The following is a 22948-nucleotide window of genomic DNA, read 5'->3' as shown; positions in this document are numbered from 1 at the left end:
CAAGCAAGCCCATAGACTTCTAAGCAGAGCACTGCGAATACTGGGAGTTGTGGTTTGAGATGACAGTCATATAGTGGGACGAACAGGCTCCATACACTACAGATCCCAATAGGCACTGTGCCGTAGGAGGAGTGGAAGGATGATTTTTATTAAACTGCCCAGGAAAGCTTTTCCTTTTGGAGCCAAGGGAGTCGATGAGAGTACATCTGCCGCATACTGACTATACTACTGAGAGGCCAGACCAGCAGAGACACCCAAGGCAGTGTAGCACAGACTGCAGTGATCGCATGTGCACTGCTTCCCACTGCTGAATCTCCTGAACCTTTCTGTGGTTAGACTGAGGGGGCCCCCCTTCTACAGCAAGAGGTCACCGCAGCATCCTGGGGACAGATGAGGGGGCTATTTGGGGATTGCTGATACTGCTAGCTCAGAGCTACTCAGAGCAGGACACCAAGCGTACCTAACCTTTACTGCACTCCATACCGCACCTATTCCAACCCTATACCGCATTATACCAAACCTTTACACATCTTAACCACATCTACCTTGCACCTGCGCCTATACTGTACCTATAATGCATGCAGGTTAACTGGGACTGTTGTTAAGCGCACTGATGCTCTTAAAGGGCCCCAACGATAGCCGGCAGAAGAACATCTGACTACTGAGAGGCCAGACCAGCAGAGACACCCAAGGCAGTATAGCAAAGACTGCAGTGATCGCATGTGCACTGCTTCCCACTGCTGAATCTCCTGAAGCTTTCTGTGGATAGACTGAGGGGGCCCCCCTTCTACAGCAAGAGGTCACCGCAGCAACCCATACTGCACTCTATACCCCACCTATTCCAACTCTATACCGCATTATACCAAACCTTTACACATCTTAACCACATCTACCTTGTACCTGCGCCTATACTGTACCTATAATGCATGCAGGTTAACTGGGACTGTTGTTAAGTGCACTGATGCTCTTAAAGGGCCCCAACGATAGCCGGCAGAAGAACATCTGACTACTGAGAGGCCAGACCAGCAGAGACACCCAAGGCAGTATAGCAAAGACTGCAGTGATCGCATGTGCACTGCTTCCCACTGCTGAATCTCCTGAAGCTTTCTGTGGATAGACTGAGGGGGCCCCCCTTCTACAGCAAGAGGTCACCGCAGCATCCTGGGGATAGATGAAAGGGCAATTTGGCGATTGCTGATACTGATAGCTCAGAGCTACTCAGAGCAGGACACCAAGCGTACCCAACGCATACTGCACTCTATACCCCACCTAATCCAAACCTAGACTGCACCTATACCAACCCTATACCGCATTATACCAAACCTTTACGCATCTTAACCACATCTACCTTGCACCTGCGCCTATACTGTACCTATAATGCATGCAGGTTAGCGTGCGACTGTTGTTAAGCGCACTGATGCTCTCAAAGGGCCCCAACAATAGCCGGCAGAACGTCTCAAAAGACTGCCTTTCCCGTAATAATTATTCTGCAAGCCTCCTTTGTTCCCCTACCCCCTCTGCTATCATCCTCTTTTCCTTTTGGACGGTGCCTGCCCAGCCTGGGACTTGCTTCGCCACCATAAATGCTGTCTGGCGGTATAGTTCCAGCGCTAGGTAGAATAAACTTTACCTCTGCTCACTGCTCGTCTAATCCTTAGTGGTAATCACTTTGTAGGCTAAATTGTGCCATTACCATTTTTGGTCCATTAAATGCTTGCCTAGTTACCAACCACATTGGGTGACAATATATTCCATTTACAGTGTCTGTTTCCTTCAATAGAGCGCTACTACTTGGGTACTAGAAGGTCTGAGGTTCTTGAGAAGATTGTGGAAAAGAACGGAGGACCCATCCTATCCAACATCTTCTACGCGGGGGGGGTAACACTACACATGTCAGTAACACAGCCCCGGTTCTCCATGTTGAGGCCCCTCATGAATCTATTGGGCTCTCTTTAGGAGATAGCAGGTGCATGTCATAATCACAGCCTCAGTTCTTCATGTTGGAGCCCCTCTTGGATCGATTGGGCCCTCTTTCATAGATATCAGGTGCATGTCGTCAGCATGATCCTGGTTCTACATGTTGGGGTCCCTCTTGAATCTATCAGGCCCCCTGTAGTAGATATCAGGTGCATGTCATCAGCATGACCCTGGTTTTCCATGTTGGAGCCCCTCTTGGATCGATCGGACCCCCTTTAGTAGATATCAGGTGTATGTCATCGTCATGGCCCTGGTTCTTCATGTTGGGGTCCCTCTTGGATTGATCAGGCCCTCTTTAGTGGGTATCAGGTGCATCTCATTCACAGCCTCAGTTCTCCATGTTAGGGCCCTTCTTGAATCTATTGGGCCTTCTTTAGTAGATATCAGGTGCATATCATAAGCATGGCCCTGGTTCTCCATGTTGGGGTTCCTCATGAATCTGTTGGGCCTCCTTAGTAGATATCAGGTGCATGTCATAATCACACCCTCAGTTCTTCATGTTGGAGCCCCTCTTGGATCGATTGGGCCCCCTTTCATAGATATCAGGTACATGTCATCAGCATGGTTCTGGTTCCCCATGTTGGGATCCCTCTTGAAACTATCAGGCCCCCTGTAGTAGATATCAGGTGCATATCATCAGCATGGCCCTGGTTCTCCATGTTGGGGTGCCTCTTGGATCTACCGGCCCCCCTTTAGTAGACATTAGGTGCATGTTATAAGCATGGCTCTGGTTCTCTATGTTGGGGCCCCTCTTGGATCTATCTGGCCCCCTTTTAGTAGATATCAGGTGCATGTCATCAACACGACCCTGGTTCTTCTTGTTGGGGCCCCAGTTGGATCTTTCGAGTCCCCTTTAGTAGATATCAGATGCATGTCATAAGCAGGGCCCTGGTTCTCCATGTTGGGCGGCTCTTGTATCTATGGAGCCCCCTTTAGTAGATATCAGGTGCATGTCATGAGCATGGCCCTGGTTCTGCATGTTGGGGTGCCCCTTGGATCTACTGGGCCCCCTTTAGTAGATATCAGGTGCCTGTCATCAGCATGGCCCTGGTTCTCCATGTTGTGGTGCCTCATGTATCTATCGGGCCCCCTTTAGTAGATATCAGGTGCATGTCATAAGCATGGCCCTGGTTCTCCATTTTGGGCGGCTCTTGTATCTATCGGGCCCCATTTAGTAGATATCAGGTGCATGTCATCAGCACGACCCTGGTTCTTCATGTTGGGGCTCCTCTTGGATCTTTCGGGCCCCCTTTAGTTAATCTCAGCTGTATGTCAGCAGCACAGACTCCCACGGTCATCACAGAGGTCATCACAGAGGACAAGGGGGGCGCTCTTTACGTCTGGAGGAAAAGAAATGTCATCTCCAAACACGGAAAGGTTTCTTCACAGTAAGAGCTGTGAGAATGTGGAATAGACTCCCTCAAGAGTTGGGTGTGGCCAGCTCAGTGGATTGCTGTAGGAAAGTCCTGGATCCTTTCTTGGATACACAGAATATAACTGGATATAACATTTATAGGGAAAGTTGATCCAGGGAATATCCGATTGCCTCTCGGAGGATCAGGAAGGAATTTTTCCCCTGTAGGAGCAAATTAGATCGTGCTTTGCTGGGTTTTTTGCCTTCCTCTGGATCCACCGTGGGTGTAGGATTATAACTTTTTTTTTTTTAATGGTTGAACTGGATGGACTTTTGTCTTTTTTCAGCCAGACTAATTATGTATGTGAATGCAGCACCCCAATTCTGGTTCACACTCTTATTTCCAGCACCAGTCTGACGTCAGACGGATAAAGCCGAATAATTATCTGCAGACACGTTCCGGAAATAACTCATCACATGGCAGAGTGTTTTATATCCAGATCTGAGCCGTGCGATCCACGAGCCTCCGGCTGGGAAGAGAACATATTGAACATTTTGTATTATTCGCTGTCATTTTTCCCTCATGAAGGTGAAGCCGGGTTTATTTATAATCAGCAACACCGCGGGGGTCTGTTTCTTAAAAAAAACTGACGTTCATCCAGCCAGATCTTCCTGTCAATGGGGAAATACGGTTTTTGCCTTTTTTTCTATAACTTAACCACTAGCCCACTGGGCACTTCTACCCCCTTCCCGCCTACAGGACACTTCTACCCCCTTCCTGCCTACAGGACACTTCTACCCCCTTCCTGCCTACAGGGCACTTCTACCCCCTTCCTGCCTACAGGACACTTCTACCCCCTTCCTGCCTACAGGACACTTCTACCCCCTTCCTGCCTACCGGGCACTTCTACCCCCTTCCTGCCCACCGGGCACTTCTACCCCCTTCCTGCCTACCGGGCACTTCTACCCCCTTCCTGCCCACCGGGTACTTCTACCCCCTTCCTGCCCACCGGACATTTCTACCCCCTTCCTGCCTACCGGCCACTTCTACCCCCTTCCTGCCTACCGGGCACTTCTACCCCCTTCCTGTCTACAGGACACTTCTACCCCCTTCCTGCCTACTGGCCACTTCTACCCCCTTCCTGCCTACCGGGCACTTCTACCCCCTTCCTGCCTACAGGACCACTTCTACCCCCTTCCTGCCTACAGGGCACTTCTACCCCCTTCCTGCCTACAGGGTACTTCTACCCCCTTCCTGCCCACCGGGCACTTCTACCCCCTTCCTGCCTACCGGGCACTTCTACCCCCTTCCTGCCCACCGGCCACTTCTACCCCCTTCCTGCCTACAGGGTACTTCTACCCCCTTCCTGCCTACCGGACACTTCTACCCCCTTCCTGCCTACCGGGCACTTCTACCCCCTTCCTGCCCACCGGGCACTTCTACCCCCTTTCTGACTACAGGGCACTTCTACCCCCCTTCCTGCCTACAGGGCACTTCTACCCCCTTCCTGCCTACAGGACACTTCTACCCCCTTCCTGCCCACCGGGCACTTCTACCCCCTTCCTGCCTACAGGACACTTCTACCCCCTTCCTGCCTACCGGGCACTTCTACCCCCTTCCTGCCTACAGGGCACTTCTACCCCCTTCCTGCCTACAGGGCACTTCTACCCCCTTCCTGCCTACAGTACACTTCTACCCCCTTCCTGCCTACCGGGCACTTCTACCCCCTTCCTGCCTACAGGGTACTTCTACCCCCTTCCTGCCTACCGGACACTTCTACCCCCTTCCTGCCTACAGGGCACTTCTACTCCCTTCCTGCCTACCGGGCACTTCTACCCCCTTCCTGCCTACAGGGTACTTCTACCCCCTTCCTGCCTACAGGGTACTTCTACTCCCTTCCTGCCTACAGGGCGCTTCTACCCCCTTCCTGCCTACAGGGCACTTCTACCCCCTTCCTGCCTACAGGACACTTCTACCCCCTTCCTGCCTACAGGGCACTTCTACCCCCTTCCTGCCTACAGGACACTTCTACCCCCTTCCTGCCTACAGGGCACTTCTACCCCCTTCCTGCCTACCGGGCACTTCTACCCCCTTCCTGCCTACAGGGCACTTCTACCCCCTTCCTGCCTACCGGGCACTTCTACCCCCTTCCTGCCCACCGGGCACTTCTACCCCCTTCCTGCCTACCGGGCACTTCTACCCCCTTCCTGCCCACCGGGTACTTCTACCCCCTTCCTGCCCACCGGACATTTCTACCCCCTTCCTGCCTACTGGCCACTTCTACCCCCTTCCTGCCTACTGGGCACTTCTACCCCCTCCCTGTCTACAGGACACTTCTACCCCCTTCCTGCCTACTGGCCACTTCTACCCCCTTCCTGCCTACCGGGCACTTCTACCCCCTTCCTGCCTACAGGACACTTCTACCCCCTTCCTGCCTACAGGGCACTTCTACCCCCTTCCTGCCTACAGGGTACTTCTACCCCCTTCCTGCCTACAGGGTACCTACCCCCTTCCTGCCTACCGGACACTTCTACCCCCTTCCTGCCTACCGGGCACTTCTACCCCCTTCCTGCCCACCGGGCACTTCTACCCCCTTTCTGACTACAGGGCACTTCTACCCCCTTCCTGCCTACAGGGCACTTCTACCCCCTTCCTGCCTACAGGACACTTCTACCCCCTTCCTGCCCACCGGGCACTTCTACCCCCTTCCTGCCTACAGGACACTTCTACCCCCTTCCTGCCTACCGGGCACTTCTACCCCCTTCCTGCCTACAGGGCACTTCTACCCCCTTCCTGCCTACAGGGCACTTCTACCCCCTTCCTGCCTACAGTACACTTCTACCCCCTTCCTGCCTACCGGGCACTTCTACCCCCTTCCTGCCTACAGGGTACTTCTACCCCCTTCCTGCCTACCGGACACTTCTACCCCCTTCCTGCCTACAGGGCACTTCTACTCCCTTCCTGCCTACCGGGCACTTCTACCCCCTTCCTGCCTACAGGGTACTTCTACCCCCTTCCTGCCTACAGGGCACTTCTACCCCCTTCCTGCCTACAGGACACTTCTACCCCCTTCCTGCCTACCGGGCACTTCTACCCCCTTCCTGCCTACAGGGCGCTTCTACCCCCTTCCTGCCTACAGGGCGCTTCTACCCCCTTCCTGCCCACCGGACACTTCTACCCCCTTCCTGCCTACAGGACACTTCTACCCCCTTCCTGCCTACAGGACACTTCTACCCCCTTCCTGCCTACAGGGCACTTCTACCCCCTTCCTGCCTACAGGGCACTTCTACCCCCTTCCTGGCATTTCCAGCATTTCCGTGTTTACATGTGATCAGCTGTGATTGGACACAGCTGATCACATGACCGAGCCGACATCTTCGGCTCTTTCCGTGATGACACAGCGGACCTGCGATCGCCACGCTGCACGCTCCCTGAGCCGCGCATGCGCAGTGAGAATCGTAGGAAGTCATATGACGTCCTATCAGGTCATTGGACTATAGGGCGGGTGGAAGGTGGTTAAACATACCTTTTGCAGCTTAAATATTGATATTTGCACTGAAAACGGTCATTTTGTGTATTTTTTAAAAAATGTCAGAACAAAAATATATTTGGCTCTGTCAGTAAATTCCATGCATAGTGTCAGTAAAAAAATCTGTGCTGTCAGTAAAGTTTTGGCAGTAAATTTCACTCCTGGAGGTTGGCAACACTGTAGAGGCATCTTGGTAAGAGGAGATACAATGTAACAATTCTAGAGAGCTTCAACCCCCGCGTCTCCCGGCCCTTTAAGGGCTTTTAGATGGCGGGAGGTGGGGGTTGTGATCATGTGATCGCTGTGATTGGCTGTCACGGTGGTCACATGATCAGAAAGCTCTCGATCGCAAGTAGAGATCAGGAGCTTTCAGGTAACTGTGGCAGGAGCGAGCACCGTGTGTGCGATCGGCTCAGGTCTTTTGGGGTTTTTTGGGTTCGCATATATGCAGCTTTTCGGCTGTAAAGGTGCCGGGAATGAGCACAAGATTCACGTGTTCCTCCCTTCAGACAAACCACATGTTGCCGCGCCGCAACTTCTTCTCCTATTTTCATTGATCCCCTATTTCCATTCTATCGATCCTCTATTTATATTGATCCCCTATTTATATTCATCTCCTATTTCTATCAATCCCCTATTTCCACTGATTCCCTATTCCTATTGATCTCCTATGTCTATTGATCTCCTATTCCCATCAACCCCCTATTAAGATTGATTCCCTATTTCTATTGATCCCCTATTTCCATCGATCTCCCATTAGGATCGATCCTCTTTTTCTCTTGATCCCCTATTTCTATTGTCCTCCTATTTCCATGAATCTCCTATTTCTATTGATTTCCTATTGGTCCCCTATTTCTATTGATCTCTTATTTCTATCAATCCCCTATTTTCATCGATCCCCTATTCCTACTGATCTCCTATTTCTCTTGATCCCTTATTTCTATTGATCCCCTATTTCTATTGATCCCCTATTTCTCTTGATCCCTTATTTCCATCGATCCCCTATTTCTATTGATTTCCTATTTCTATCAATCCCTTATTCCTATTGATCCCTTATTCCTATTGATCTCCTATGTCTATTGATTGCCTATTTCCATCGATCCCCTATTTCTATTGATTTCCTATTTCTATCAATCCCCTATTCCTATTGATCCCTTATTCCTATTGATCTCCTATGTCTATTGATTGCCTATTTCTATCAATCCCCTATTCCTATTGATCCCCTATTCCTATTGATTGCCTATTTCCATCAATCCCCTATTTCTATTGATTTCCTATTTCTATCAGTCCCCTATTCCTATTGATCTCCTATGTCTATTGATTGCCTATTTCCATCGATCCCCTATTTCTATTGATTTCCTATTTCTATCAATCCCCTATTCCTATTGATCTCCTATGTCTATTGATTTCCTATTTCTATCAATCCCCTATTCCTATTGATCCCTTATTCCTATTGATCCCCTATTCCTATTGATTGCCTATTTCCATCAATCCCCTATTTCTGTTGATCTCTTATTTCCATCGATCTCCTATTACTATTGATTTCCTATGTCTATCAATCCCCTATTTCTATTGATCCCCTATTCCTAATGATCTCTTATTTGCATCGATCCCCTACTTCTATTGATCCCCTATTCCTATTGATATCCTATGTCTGTTGATCTCCTACTTCCATCAATCCACTATTTCTGTTGATCTCCTATTTCCATGGATCCCCTATTATTATTGATTCCCTATTTCTATTGATCACTTATTTCTATTGATCCCCTATTTCTATTGATCTCCTATTTCCATCGATCTCCTATTTGGTTCGATCTTCTATTTCTCTCAATCCCCTATTTCTATTGACCTCCTATTTCCATGAATCCCCTATCTCTATTGATTCTCTATTGATCCCCTATTTCTATTGATCCCCTATTTCCATTGATCCCCTATTTCTAATGATCCCCTATTTCTATCGATCCCCTATTTCTATTGATCTCGTAATTCTATCGATCCCCTATTTCTATTGATCCCCTATACCTATTGATCCCCTATTTCTATCGATCCCCTATTTCTATTGATCTCCCATTCCTAATGATCCCCTATTTCTATCGATCCCCTATTTCTATTGATCTCGTAATTTAATCGATCCCATATTTCCACTGATCCTCTATTTCTATTGATCTCCCATTCCTAATGATCCCATATTTCTATTGATCTCGTAATGTTATCGATCCCATAATTCCACTGATCCCCTATTGAGGTGACAGGCAGATGGATGGGTGAGGATTGTTTGACATGTATTGTGATCCTGAAGACCAGATTCCCGATTCCTGAGATATATTATTTATATAAATGGATCTGGACATCTCCCATTGTACTGTTATAGAAATGTGTTCCGAACCGATACAAATCCTGAGGCTGCTGTTCATAAAGTACAGAGTGGAGAAGAAAAGTCGTCCGAATGGAGCGCTCGCCGGTCCCACAGACTATCCAGGAATTGGAGCTCATTCACACTGTAGGTTCACCTTTCAGGAAGATTTTCAGAAAATCTTCGTATAACGTTCTCCATCCAATCAATACTACATACCATACCGCCTCCTCATGGATATGGTGAAGGCCCTCTCCTTACAGATGTGGCTGTTGGGGGTCCCCTGCAGTAAAATCACCGGCCCCTCATTTCTCTCTGTCCTGCCGTTTGCAGCATGGACTGAATTTTACAATAATGCCCCCCCCCCCCCCCCAGAGGCTGCTGCGGGGCATTCAAATGGCATAGTGAAGCTCTGCACAGCAATCCTGCAAGCTCCTCCAACCAGCCATGATCTGCCTGCATTGTGTAGAGAAGCACAGAGTCCCAGTGATAACATCACTAGGTCAAAAATAAAGAATTAACTGAAAATAGAAAGGTTTTAATAAACAAATATGCTAATGAGGGGAGAGAGGGAACAAGGGAAGGCAAAATGTAAGCCAATTAAACTTCAGCTTTAATTGCTACATTTACCTTTTTTTTAGAAAACAACAAAGTAACTCTATATATATACAGTATATATATAGCTAATAGATACACAGGGCACTGCATGTGTGATCACCTGTTATACATGAGACGCTTGAAGTCCTGGAATAAGGTGTCCTTGTTTTTATCCAGAAACCCTTCCACCGAATAGCTGGAAATAATAAGAGATTCGATTGTTACTAAGACAACGATTAGTGACACCGCTACTGACACCTTTACTGACACCTCTACTGATACTGCTACTGACATCTCTATTGACCCCTTTACTGATACTACTACTGTCCCCTTTACTGACACCTTTACTGACACCACTACCGATACCTCTACTGACCCCTATACTGCCTCCTCTACGGACACCTTTACTGTACCTTTTACTGACACCACTACTGACCCCTTTACTGCCTCCTCTACGGACACCTTTACTATACCTTTTACTGACACCACTACTAATCCCTTTACTGAAACCTCTACTGACCTCTTTACTGACACCTCTACTGACACCACTACTGACCTCTTTACTGACATCACTACTGACCCCCTTTACTGATCCCTTTACTACACCTCTACTGACCCCTTTACTGACAACACTACTGACCTCTTTACTGACACCTCTACTGACACAGCTAATAACCCCTTTACTGACACCCATACTGATACCATTACTGACCCCTTTACTGCCACACCTTCTGCCACCTCTACTGCTACTAACACCTCTACTGACACCTCTCCTGACCCTGTATTTGACACTTTTACTGACACCTCTGCAAACACCTTTACTGATACCTCTACCAACACCTCTTACTGTAACCTCTACTGAACCCATGATGACACCTATATAGACCCTTTACTGACACATCTACCAAACCTATGATAACACCTCTATCGACACCTCTATGGACCCTTTACTGACTCTTCTATTGAAACCTGTGTCGATACCTCTACTGACATCTTTACTGCCACTTCTACCAAAATCTCTACTGACACCTCTACCAATACATCAATACAATACATCTACCGAGATATCTCCATCAACACCAATACCAACACATCAACTGACACCTCCATCAACACCTCTACCAACTTGTCTACTGACACCTCCATCAATACCTCTACTAACACGTCTACTGACGCCTCAACACCTCTACTAACACATCTACTGACAACTCCCTCAACACCTCTACCAACACGTCTAATGACACCTGCACCAACACCTCTACTAACACGTCTACTGACACCTCCACCAACACCTCTACTAACACGTCTACTGACACCTCCACCAACACCTCTACTAACACGTCTACTGAAACCTCTCTCAACACCTCTACCAACACACCTACTGACACCTCCCTCAACACCTCTACTAACACGTCTACTGACACCTCCACCAACACCCCTACTAACACATCTACTGACACCTCCATCAAAACCTCTAACAACATGTCTACTGACGCATCAACACCTCTACTAACACATCTACTGACACCTCCACCAACACCTCCACCAACACCTCTACTGAAACCTCCCTCAACACCTCTACCAACACACCTACTGACACCTCCCTCAACACCTCCACCAACACCTCTACTGAAACCTCCCTCAACACCTCTACCAACACACCTACTGACACCTCCCTCAACACCTCTACTAACACGTCTACTGACACCAACACCCCTACTAACACGTCTACTGACACCTCCCTCAACACCTCTACCAACACGTCTACTGACGCCTCAACACCTCTACTAACATGTCTACTGACACCTCCACCAACACCTCTACTAATACGTCTACTGAAACCTCCCTCAACACCTCTACCAACACACCTACTGACACCTCCCTCAACACTTCTACCAATACGTCTACTGACACCTCCACCAACACCTCTACTAACACGTCTACTGACACCTCCACCAACACCTCTACTAACACATCTACTGACACCTACATCAACACTTCTACTAACACGTCTACTTACACCTCCACCAACACCTCTACTAACACGTCTACTGACACCTCCCTCAACACCTCCACCAACAGGTCTACTGACACCTCCATCAACACCTCTACTAACACGTCTACTGACACCTCCACCAACACCTCCACCAACAGGTCTACTGACACCTCCACAACACCTCTACTAACATGTCTATTGACACCTCCCTCAACACCTCCACCAACAGGTCTACTGACACCTCCACCAACACCTCTACTAACATGTCTACTGACACCTCCCTCAACACTTCTACTAACACGTCTACTGACACCTCCACCAACACCTCTACTGACACCTCCCTCAACACCTCTACTAACACGTCTACTGACACCTCCCTCAACACCTCTACTAACACATCTACTGACACCTCCATCAACACCTCTATCAAGATGTCTACTGACGCCTCAACACCTCTACTAACACATCTACTGACACCTCCACCAACACCTCTACTAACACGTCTACTGACACCTCCCCCAACACCTCTACCAACACCTCTACTAACACCTGTACTGACACCTCTACTGACATATCACTGTATTTGTACTTACGTCACATTGCCAGCATAGTGCTTTATCCGGAAGTCCCGGTTAAACGCCATGGACTTGTCTGTCGGAGAAAGCTAGAAAACAGGGTAACAAAGAGGTCATCCATGTCTCAGATTAAAGGGGACGTTCCACCTCCCCACATAAAATCTTGCCTGAATGTCTTTTCTACTGTTTAACGCTGAATAAACGTACCAGACCAGAGAATCCAGCGTTGTTCTCTTCTAGTCCACCACTTTGCAGCTGCACGCCCGGGCCCACGCCGCCAACCTTCTTCTCATATCATCAGAAGATGGCCGTCTCTTCCAGGTTCTTGTAGCAGCCCCAACCCCGATGATGCGGCACCAGATCTCACACATGCATAGGAAGAGGTCCAGTGGTGCAATGTTCAGTTTAGAGAGTGGGATTTTGAACATTTACGTGAAAAATTAAATGTTGCTTTTTTAATGTAAGAAAAATATACCCTATGGTGCCGCTCCAAGCTATGGATGGAAGGAAAAGGTTCACCCCACCGGCAGGTGAGAAGAGGATGAGTCCGAGCAATTCCAGTGTCGGCCAACACGAGTGAAGGGATGGACGCTGCTTAACCGACCCAAGGAGTCCAATGTTAAGGAATGGGCACAGCTGTTTTACTGGCCACGCCCTCTGATGCATTTTGCCCCGCTCACTGGGGCTTGGTCACAGAGGTCCCTCTGTGACAAAGCCCTGGTGGTTGGAGCAAAACACATCAGGGAGCATGGCCAGCACGACTACTGAGGCCATTCCTCAACATTGGACTCTTGGGGTCAGTTAAGCAGCGTCCATCCCTTCACTTGTGTTGGCCGACACTGGAATTACTTGGACTCATCCTCTTCTCACTTGCCGGTGGGGTGATCCTTTTCCTTCCATCCATACCTTGGAGCGGCACCATAGGGTATATTTTTCTTACATTAAAAAAGCAACATTTCATTTTTCACAGAAATGTTCAAAATCCCGCTCTCTAAACTGAACATTGCACCACTGTACCTCCTCCTGTGCATGTGTGAGATCTGGTGCCGCATCATCGGGGTTGGGGCTGCTACAAGAACCTGGAAGAGACGGCCATCTTCTGATGATAGTAGAAGAAGGTTGGAGGCCATTGCTCAACATTGGACTCTTGGGGTTGGTTAAGCAGCGTCCATCCCTTCACTCGTGTTGCCTATTTCATGGAGGAGGTAGGACATATATGAGAAATTATTTTATTTTTGCTGGATCCATACTCCATATTTTAAATTTTAAAGGCTAATGCTCCAAATATGAGCATAGACCAGACGATGTCCACTACATTTTTTACCCCCCTCCCTCCCAAAATCCCATCTCACCTGGTCCCCTGCTCGAGAAATGTGATTATCAATTTTTTGTCCTGCACACTTCCAGAAGAATGTTCTCCTGGAACCACGGCTCTTGAAGGAACCGATAAGTACAATGTCTCTACTTTACAGAGGTAATCTTTCTGCAAATGTTTAAGTTTTGTGACAGGGTCACGTTATTACACGACAAATGATTCTCAGAGCACTATGGGTTAGCAAAGAAGAATGAACCTCAGAGCAGCTTGCTTTGAGGCTCTGTTTTCTGACTGAATCTGAGGACAAAGCCATCTGATAAGGATGAGGTTCCCGCTTTCAGAATTCATTTAGTTCTTTTTCTGCACAGCTGAGAATAACGTAGGGCTAGACGTGTGAAATGGAGACAACAGCACCACCTGCTGGCTCAAAGGAAAACATGTACAAAGCCATTCCCTTTAGGTTCTGATCATCAAGGGAAGACATTTTACCAGAGGCGTCCCTAGGGTTGGTGTCACCCGGTGCGATAACACTTGGTGACACCCCCTCCGACGATCCCCGCAGGATGGATTGGTGTCACCCGATGCGATAACACTTGGTGACACCCCCTCCTACGATAGCCGCAGAATGGATAGGATCTGCGGATTGAGCATAATGGATCGTCGGCTTGCTTTACAACTTACCTTTCGGTGGAGCGGATCCGGTGTCACCCTGTGCGGGAGGTGTCACCCGATGCGGCGTGCACCACCCTCACTTGCCTCGGGACGCCACTGCATTTTACTACACACAATATTTAGATGGGAGCCCCCCTAACCAGGCAGTGCAGGCTACTCTCCATAAATCTGGCAGGAGTGGTTGTTGGATTTCTCTATGTCCGTGGAATCGACACCAGGGGCGGACTGACCATTCGAGAACTCGGGCACTGCCTGAGGGCCCGGGGTCAGTAGGAGGCCCCATAAAATGCTTCTGGTACCTTTTTTATAGGCTTTTTTGGGTGTGTGTTGAGTGTGGGCAAGGACACAGGGGCCCCATGATTCCCAATTGCTCGGGAGCCCCATGAGTTGTCAGTCCGCCCCTGATCGACACTATAGGCAGCGGTGAGACCTCACCTTCCTGCTGCTGTAATGAGGGTGCTTCCCCAGTTTGCTGTTCATGGACTCCAGGAAAATGGTGTCGGTGACATCGCCCACCGTCAGACATGCTTCATCCAAGATGGAGATCATCCCTTTATGTGGCTGCTCCACCAGATCCACAATGATCTGATTGTTGAAGTACTCAATCTAATGGAGATCAGAAGGAGGGAACATCAAAAAAGTTTTCATCATTAAAAGGTATTTAACATTTTTGATACATTGGGTAAGGCTCCAAACTTCTTTAATTCATTTTTTTTGGGGGGGGGGGGGTCCTGTATGCCTGTTGGGGAGTCACTCTTTGTTTTTATGATGACTGTTATAAAAAAAAAACATTTTTAATATGTTTTACCAATGGCAGCATTGACGATATTATGGTGGTTTTATTCTATTGGGTTTTCTTTAACCACTTCAAGTGTGGAGACTTTCACCCCCCTTCCAGTCCGGACACTTTCACCCCCTTCCAGTCTGGACACTTTCCCCCCCTTCCAGTCTGGAGAGTTTTACCCCCTTCCAGTCCGGACACTTTCCCCCCCTTCCAGTCCGGACACTTTCCCCCCCTTCCAGTCCGGACACTTTCCCCCCCTTCCAGTCCGGACACTTTCCCCCCCCTTCCAGTCAGGACACTTTCCCCCCCTTCCAGTCCGGACACTTTCACCCCCTTCCAGTCCGGACACTTTCCCCCCCTTCCAGTCCGGACACTTTCACCCCCTTCCAGTCTGGACACTTTCCCCCCCTTCCAGTCTGGAGACTTTCACCCCCTTCCAGTCCGGACACTTTCCCCCCCTTCCAGTCCGGATACTTTCCCCCCCCTTCCAGTCCGGACACTTTCCCCCCTTCCATTCTGGACACTTTCACCCCCTTCCAGTCCGGACACTTTCACCTCCTTCCAGTCCGGACACTTTCACCCCTTCCAGTCCGGACGCTTTCACCCCCTTCCAGTCCGGACACTTTCACCCCTTCCAGTCCGGACACTTTCACCTCCTTCCAGTCCGGACGCTTTCACCCCCTTCCAGTCCGGACACTTCCCCCCCTTCCAGTCCGGACACTTTCACCTCCTTCCAGTCCGGACACTTTCACCTCCTTCCAGTCCGGACACTTTCCCCCCCTTCCAGTCCGGACACTTTCCCCCCCTTCCAGTCCGGACACTTTCACCCCCTTCCAGTCCGGACACTTTCACCCCGTTCCAGTCCGGACACTTTCACCCCGTTCCAGTCGGGACACTTTCACCCCTTTCCAGTCCGGACACTTTCCCCCCCCCCCCTTTCGGTCCGGACACTTTCACCCCCTTCCAGTCCAGACACTTTCACCCCCTTCCAGTCTGGAGACTTTCACCCCCTTCCAGTCCGGACACTTTCCCCCCCTTCCAGTCCGGATACTTTCCCCCCCCTTCCAGTCCGGACACTTTCCCCCCTTCCATTCTGGACACTTTCACCCCCTTCCAGTCCGGACACTTTCACCTCCTTCCAGTCCGGACACTTTCACCCCTTCCAGTCCGGACGCTTTCACCCCCTTCCAGTCCGGACACTTTCACCCCTTCCAGTCCGGACACTTTCACCTCCTTCCAGTCCGGACGCTTTCACCCCCTTCCAGTCCGGACACTTCCCCCCCTTCCAGTCCGGACACTTTCACCTCCTTCCAGTCCGGACACTTTCACCTCCTTCCAGTCCGGACACTTTCCCCCCCTTCCAGTCCGGACACTTTCCCCCCCTTCCAGTCCGGACACTTTCACCCCCTTCCAGTCCGGACACTTTCACCCCGTTCCAGTCCGGACACTTTCACCCCGTTCCAGTCGGGACACTTTCACCCCTTTCCAGTCCGGACACTTTCCCCCCCCCCCCTTTCGGTCCGGACACTTTCACCCCCTTCCAGTCCAGACACTTTCACCCCCTTCCAGCCTGGACACTTTCACCCCCTCTTTTTTTTGTGTCCCTGTACAGTATTTATGCCTTTAAAGTGCACATTATAAAGAGTTTTGAACAGATAAAATACTTTTTTTTTTTTTAACTTTTTCCTGACCTCCGTAACGGATTAATTGGATTTCAATGCATTCCTATGGGGAACAGCGTTTCGGTTTACAAATTTTTTGCAATAAAAATGTATTTTTGCAAAATAAATTGTTCCAAAATACCAGAAATGAAGGTCTCCTGTAAGTGTTAATGTGATGCTTGTACAAATTCCTAAAGGATTGATGAATATGTAAAATGTTCGTATTTTGGGGTGGGTTGCGCCTTTAAGGATCCATTCGCATTGGTTCAATGGTTTATTTTCATGAGGCGCCATTTCAGGTGCATTTATTTTTAGGAGGCAGATCAAAGCCACGTGTTAGCAGAACATAAAGTGTATGGCTGAGACTTACATGCTGCCACTCGATGCCCTCCCGCTGGTACTCGTCCTGTTCTTGGCGCAGGATCAGTTCGATGAACAGCTGCTGCAGCTTCTCGTTGCAGTAATTGATACAGAACTGCTCAAAGCTGCGGACAGACAGACAGACACCAGGAGTTTGTTACGGAGACATTCATCCTCATTTACTAAGGAGCAATCAGAAAACATCCATGAGGCATGAGAAATCCATCCAGCCGAGACACAGCCGGCATTCTCTGAGCAGTTAGGGGGTCATTTCTCAGGGACCCCCACAAATAACTGATTAGTGTCGAGTAGTTGTTAGTATTAGTAATTGATCTGAGCCCAAAGAAATACACTATATTGCCAAAAGTATTGGGCCGCCGCCCTTTCCACACACATGACCTTTAATGGCCTCCCAGTCTTAGTCCGTAGGGTTCAATATTGAGTTGGCCCCGCCCTTTCCACACATATGACCTTTAATGGCCTCCCAGTCTTAGTCCATAGGGTTCAATATTGAGTTGGCTCCGCCCTTTCCACGCACATGACCTTTAATGGCCCCCCCAGTGTTAGTCCGTAGGGTTCAATATTGAGTTGGCCCCGCCCTTTGCAGCTATAACAGCTTCAACTCTTCTGGGAAGGCCGCCCACAAGGTTTAGGAGGGTGTCTATGGGAAGGTTGGACCATTCTTCCAGAAGCACATTTGTCAGGTCAGGCACTGATGTCGGGGGAGGAGGCCTGGCTCACAGTCTCCAATCTAATTCATCCCAAAGGTGTTCTATGGGGTTGAGGTCAGGACTCTGTGCAGGACAGTCAAGTTCCTCCACCCCAAACTCGCTCCTCCATGTCTTTGTGGACCTTGCTTTGTGCACTGGTGGGCAGTCATGTTGGAACAGGAAGGGGCCATCCCCAAACTCTTCCCACAAAGTTGGGAGCATGAAATTGTCCAAAATGTCACCTTAAGAGTTCCCTTCCCTGGAACTAGGGGGCCAAGCCCAACCCCTGAAAAACAACCCCACGCCATAATCCCCCCTCCACCAAACTTTACACTTGGCACAATGCAGTCAGGCAAGTACCGTTCTTCTGGCAACTGCCAAACCCAGACACGTCCATCGGATTGCCAGACAGAGAAGCGTGATTGGTCACTCCAGAGAACACGTCTCCCCTGCTCTAGAGTCCAGTGGCGGCGTGCTTTACACCACGGCATCCACCGCTTTACATTGCACTTGGTGATGGAAGGCTTGGATGCAGCTGCTCGGCCATGGAAACCCATTCCATGAAGCTCTCTACGCACTGTTGTTGGGCTCATCTGAAGGCCACACCAAGTTTGGAGGTCTTTAGCTATTGACTCTGCAGACAGTTGGCGACTTCTGCGCACTGTGCGCTTCAGCATGGGCTGACCCCGCCCTGTCATGTGACGTGGCCTACCACTTGGTGGCTGAGTGGCTGTTGTTCCCAGTTGCTTCCACTTTGTTATAATCCCACTAACAGTTGAGCGTGGAATATTTAGTAGCCAGGAAATGTCACGGATGGACTTATTGCCCAGGTGGCCACCTATCACGGGACCACGCTTGGAGTCACTGAGCTCCTGAGAACGACCCATTCTTTCACCAATGTTTGTAGAAGCCGTCTGCATGCCTAGGGGCGTGATTGTATACACCTGTGTCCATGGAGGGGATTGGAGCACCTGAATCACATGATATGGAGGGTATTGGAACACCTGAATCACATGATATGGAGGGGATTGGAACATCTGAATCACATGATTGGGAGGGGATTGGAACACCTGAATCACATGATTGGGAGGGGATTGGAACACCTGAATCACATGATTGGGAGGGGATTGGAACACCTGAATCACATGATTGGGAGGGCATTGGAACACCTGAATCACATGATTGGGAGGGCATTGGAACGCCTGAATCACATGATTGGAAGGGGATTGGAACACCTGAATCACATGATTGGGAGGGGATTGAAACACCTGAATCACATGATTGGGAGGGGATTGAAACACCTGAATCACATGATATGGAGGGGATTGGAACATCTGAATCACATGATATGGAGGGGATTGGAACATCTGAATCACATGATTGGGAGGGGATTGGAACACCTGAATCACATGATTGGGAGGGCATTGGAACACCTGAATCACATGATTGGGAGGGCATTGGAACACCTGAATCACATGATTGGGAGGGCATTGGAACACCTGAATCACATGATTGGGAGGGCATTGGAACACCTGAATCACATGATTGGGAGGGGATTGGAACACCTGAATCACATGATTGGGAGGGCATTGGAACACCTGAATCACATGATTGGGAGGGCATTGGAACACCTGAATCACATGATTGGGAGGGCATTGGAACACCTGAAAAAAAGCTATTGACTCTGCAGACAGTTGGCGACTTCTGAGCACTGTGCGCTTCAGCATGGGCTGACCCCGCCCTGTCATGTGACGTGGCCTACCACTTGGTGGCTGAGTGGCTGTTGTTCCCAGTTGCTTCCACTTTGTTATAATCCCACTAACAGTTGAGCGTGGAATATTTAGTAGCCAGGAAATGTCACGGATGGACTTATTGCCCAGGTGGCCACCTATCACGGGACCACGCTTGGAGTCACTGAGCTCCTGAGAACGACCCATTCTTTCACCAATGTTTGTAGAAGCCGTCTGCATGCCTAGGGGCGTGATTGTATACACCTGTGTCCATGGAGGGGATTGGAGCACCTGAATCACATGATATGGAGGGTATTGGAACACCTGAATCACATGATATGGAGGGGATTGGAACATCTGAATCACATGATTGGGAGGGGATTGGAACATCTGAATCACATGATTGGGAGGGGATTGGAACACTGGAATCACATGATTGGGAGGGGATTGGAACACCTGAATCACATGATTGGGAGGGGATTGGAACACCTGAATCACATGATTGGGAGGGCATTGGAACACCTGAATCACATGATTGGGAGGGCATTGGAACGCCTGAATCACATGATTGGGAGGGGATTGGAACACCTGAATCACATGATTGGGAGGGGATTGGAACACCTGAATCACATGATTGGGAGGGCATTGGAACACCTGAATCACATGATTGGGAGGGCATTGGAACACCTGAATCACATGATTGGGAGGGCATTGGAACACCTGAATCACATGATTGGGAGGGCATTGGAACACCTGAATCACATGATTGGGAGGGGATTGGAACACCTGAATCACATGATATGGAGGGGATTGGAACACCTGAATCACATGATTGGGAGGGGATTGGATCACCTGAATCACATGATTGGGAGGGGATTGAAACACCTGAATCACATGATTGGGAGGGGATTGGAACACCTGAATCACATGATTGGGAGGGGATTGAAACACCTGAATCACATGATTGGGAGGGCGGGTACAATACTTTTGGCAATACAGTATAGATTGTACTAAGGGGAGAACAAAACACGGGGCAAACCTGCAGGCCCTCTTTGTCAAACTAAAGGAAAGAGATGAGAGGAAAAGAAAGGAGAGAAAGAAAAGCAAAGGAAATTAAATGAAAGAAAAGCAACATAAAAGTGAGGAGAGGAACAGAGAAAAGAAGAAGCGGGAATGAGAGGAAAAGCAAAGGAGAATGAAGGAAATGGGAAAAAGATAAGGTATGTAAAAAAAAGGGAACGGAAAACTCCATCCAAGTTGTGTTAGGAACTTAGGAAAGGAGAGGCAAAGAAGGGAGAGAAAAAAGGGAACAGAACAGAAAAAATACATGTGGGAAAAGAAAAGGAGAAGAGGAAAAAGAAGGGAACATAAAGGAGAGGAGAGAGAAAGAAGAGGAGAGGAAAGGAGAGGGAGGGGGAGAGGAAAGGAGAGGAGAGGGAGGGGGAAAGGAAATGAGAGGAAAGGGGAGGAGGGGAGAGGAGAGGAGAGAAAAGGAAAAGGAAATGAGACGAGAGGGAAAGGAAAGGAGAGGAGGGGAGAGGGAAAAGAGAGGAGAGGGGAACGGAGAGGGGAGGAGAGGGGAACAGCGAAGAGGGAAAGAAAAGGAGAAGATAGAGAAAGGAAAGAAGAGTAAAAGGGGGAAGAGGAAGGGAAAGGGAGGGGAGGGGAGAGGAGAGGAAAATGAAAGCATAGGAGAGGGAGAAGAGAGGAGTGGAGAGAAAAGGAAATGAGAGGAGAGGGAAAGGAATGGAGAGGGTAAAGGTGAGGAGAGGAGAGGGAAAGAAAAGGAGAGAAGGGGGTAAAGGAGAGGGGAGGAGACGGGAAGAAAAGGAGAGGGAAAGAAAAGGAGAGAATAGAAAAAGGAAAGAAGAGGAAAGGGGAGGAGAGGAAAACGAAAGGATAGGAGAGGGAGAGGAGAGGAGAGGAGTGGAGAGAAAAGGAAATGAGAGGAGAGGGAAAGGAAAGGAGGAGAGGGAAAGAAAAGGAGAGGAGGGGACAGAGAAAGGAGAGGAGAGGGAAAGGAGAGGAGAGGGGAAAGGAGAAGGGATGAGAGGAGAGTGGAAGAAAAGGAGAGGATCAGATAGGGAAAAAAGAGGATAGAGAAAGGAAAGAAGAGGAAAGGGAAGGAGAGGAGAGGGAGAGGAAGAGAGGAGAGGGAGAGGAGGAGGAGAGGGAAACAAAAGGATAGGAAAGGGAGAGGAGAGGAGAGGGGAAGAAAAGGATAGGAGAGAGAAAGGATAGGAGAGGGAGAGGAGATGAGAGGGAAACAAAAGGATAGGAGAGGGAGAGGAGAGGAGAGGGGAAGAAAAAGATAGAAGAGGGAGGGGAGAGGAGAGGAGAGGGAAAGGAAAGGATAAGAGAGGGAAAGGATAGGAGAGGGAGAGGAGATGAGAGGGAAACAAAAGGATAGGAGAGGGAGAGGAGAGGGGAAGAAAAGGATAGGAGAGGGAGAGGAGAGGAGATGGAAACAAAAGGATAGGAGAGGGAGAGGAGAGGGAGAGGAGAGGGGAAGAAAAGGATAGGAGAGGGAGAGGAGAGGAGATGGAAACAAAAGGATAGGAGAGGGAGAGGATAGGAGAGGGAAAGGAAAGGATAGGAGAGGGAAAGGAGAGAGATTGTGTGCATTTTTTTGCCCAAATCAGTGTTGCACAATACTTTTAATACGAGGCTTCAGTAATGAAGTCTCTCTAACAGAAATAAGACATCTGCCTCTGCCCTCACAGAGGAGTCTCACTTCTTTAGTTGCATTATCTGTACAGTAAAATAAAGAAAGGAAAAATATTGGGATCCCATCATTTAGGGTACAGCGAGTGGAGGGAGTGGAAATTGAAGTCCTCAAGAAATATAAAAACTAAAATCAGCCTGAGGTGAAGAGGTTGGATGTCCAGCATCTTCCAGCCCTTTTCTCTGAATGGATCTGTTAGTCCATCCAGATTGCACCGAGTGCCTGCACCGTGCATGGAGTGTCTGCACACCGTGCCGTCCGCCCACTCACACCTCATTGTTCCTGATTTCTTATTATTCCTTCCCTCCACATCTGGGTCAGGTGACAACAATGACATAGAACATGTTATGTGACACGTGAGCTGCTGGCACGAGGAGGCAGGGAACACGTGTAAGAAAATCAACACATTTATCTGCCTTTCCCCCTCTGTGATCCATTATCTGCTGCAGAATTCTGACTGTGCCGACATAGAAGAGAGCTGTGACTCATCGCCGGTGTGTGTGTGCTCACATCCAACCCTTCCTCGCTCACATCCAACCCTTCCTTGCTCACATCCAACCCTTCCTCGCTCACATCCAACCCTTCCTCGCTCACATCCAACCTTTCCTC

At 49.1% G+C, this 22948-nt stretch overlaps 1 protein-coding gene across 1 annotated transcript in view; it reads right to left on the bottom strand.

Annotated features, from left to right (window-relative positions):
* LOC149431137 (unconventional myosin-Ig-like) overlaps nt 1-22948 on the bottom strand; it is a gene marked incomplete at its 3' end in the record, with an annotated part of 120525 nt that overhangs the window by 67720 nt on the left and 29857 nt on the right. Inside the window, exons 4-7 of the mRNA XM_089665874.1 lie at nt 17185-17299; nt 14805-14975; nt 12401-12471; nt 9933-10007 (exon numbers count right to left, since the gene is read on the bottom strand). Of these exons, the coding sequence (XP_089522000.1) occupies nt 9933-10007; nt 12401-12471; nt 14805-14975; nt 17185-17299 (432 nt within the window). The remainder of the gene's footprint in view (nt 1-9932; nt 10008-12400; nt 12472-14804; nt 14976-17184; nt 17300-22948) is intronic.

Source organism: Staurois parvus, unplaced genomic scaffold (genome assembly GCF_062004578.1).
Source record: "Staurois parvus isolate SC_StPar_1 unplaced genomic scaffold, SC_StPar_1.0 ptg002390l, whole genome shotgun sequence".
NCBI classification, from domain to species: Eukaryota; Metazoa; Chordata; class Amphibia; order Anura; family Ranidae; genus Staurois; species Staurois parvus.
Note: the sequence above shows the minus strand (reverse complement) of the source record. Positions and strands in the feature narration are given on the sequence as shown.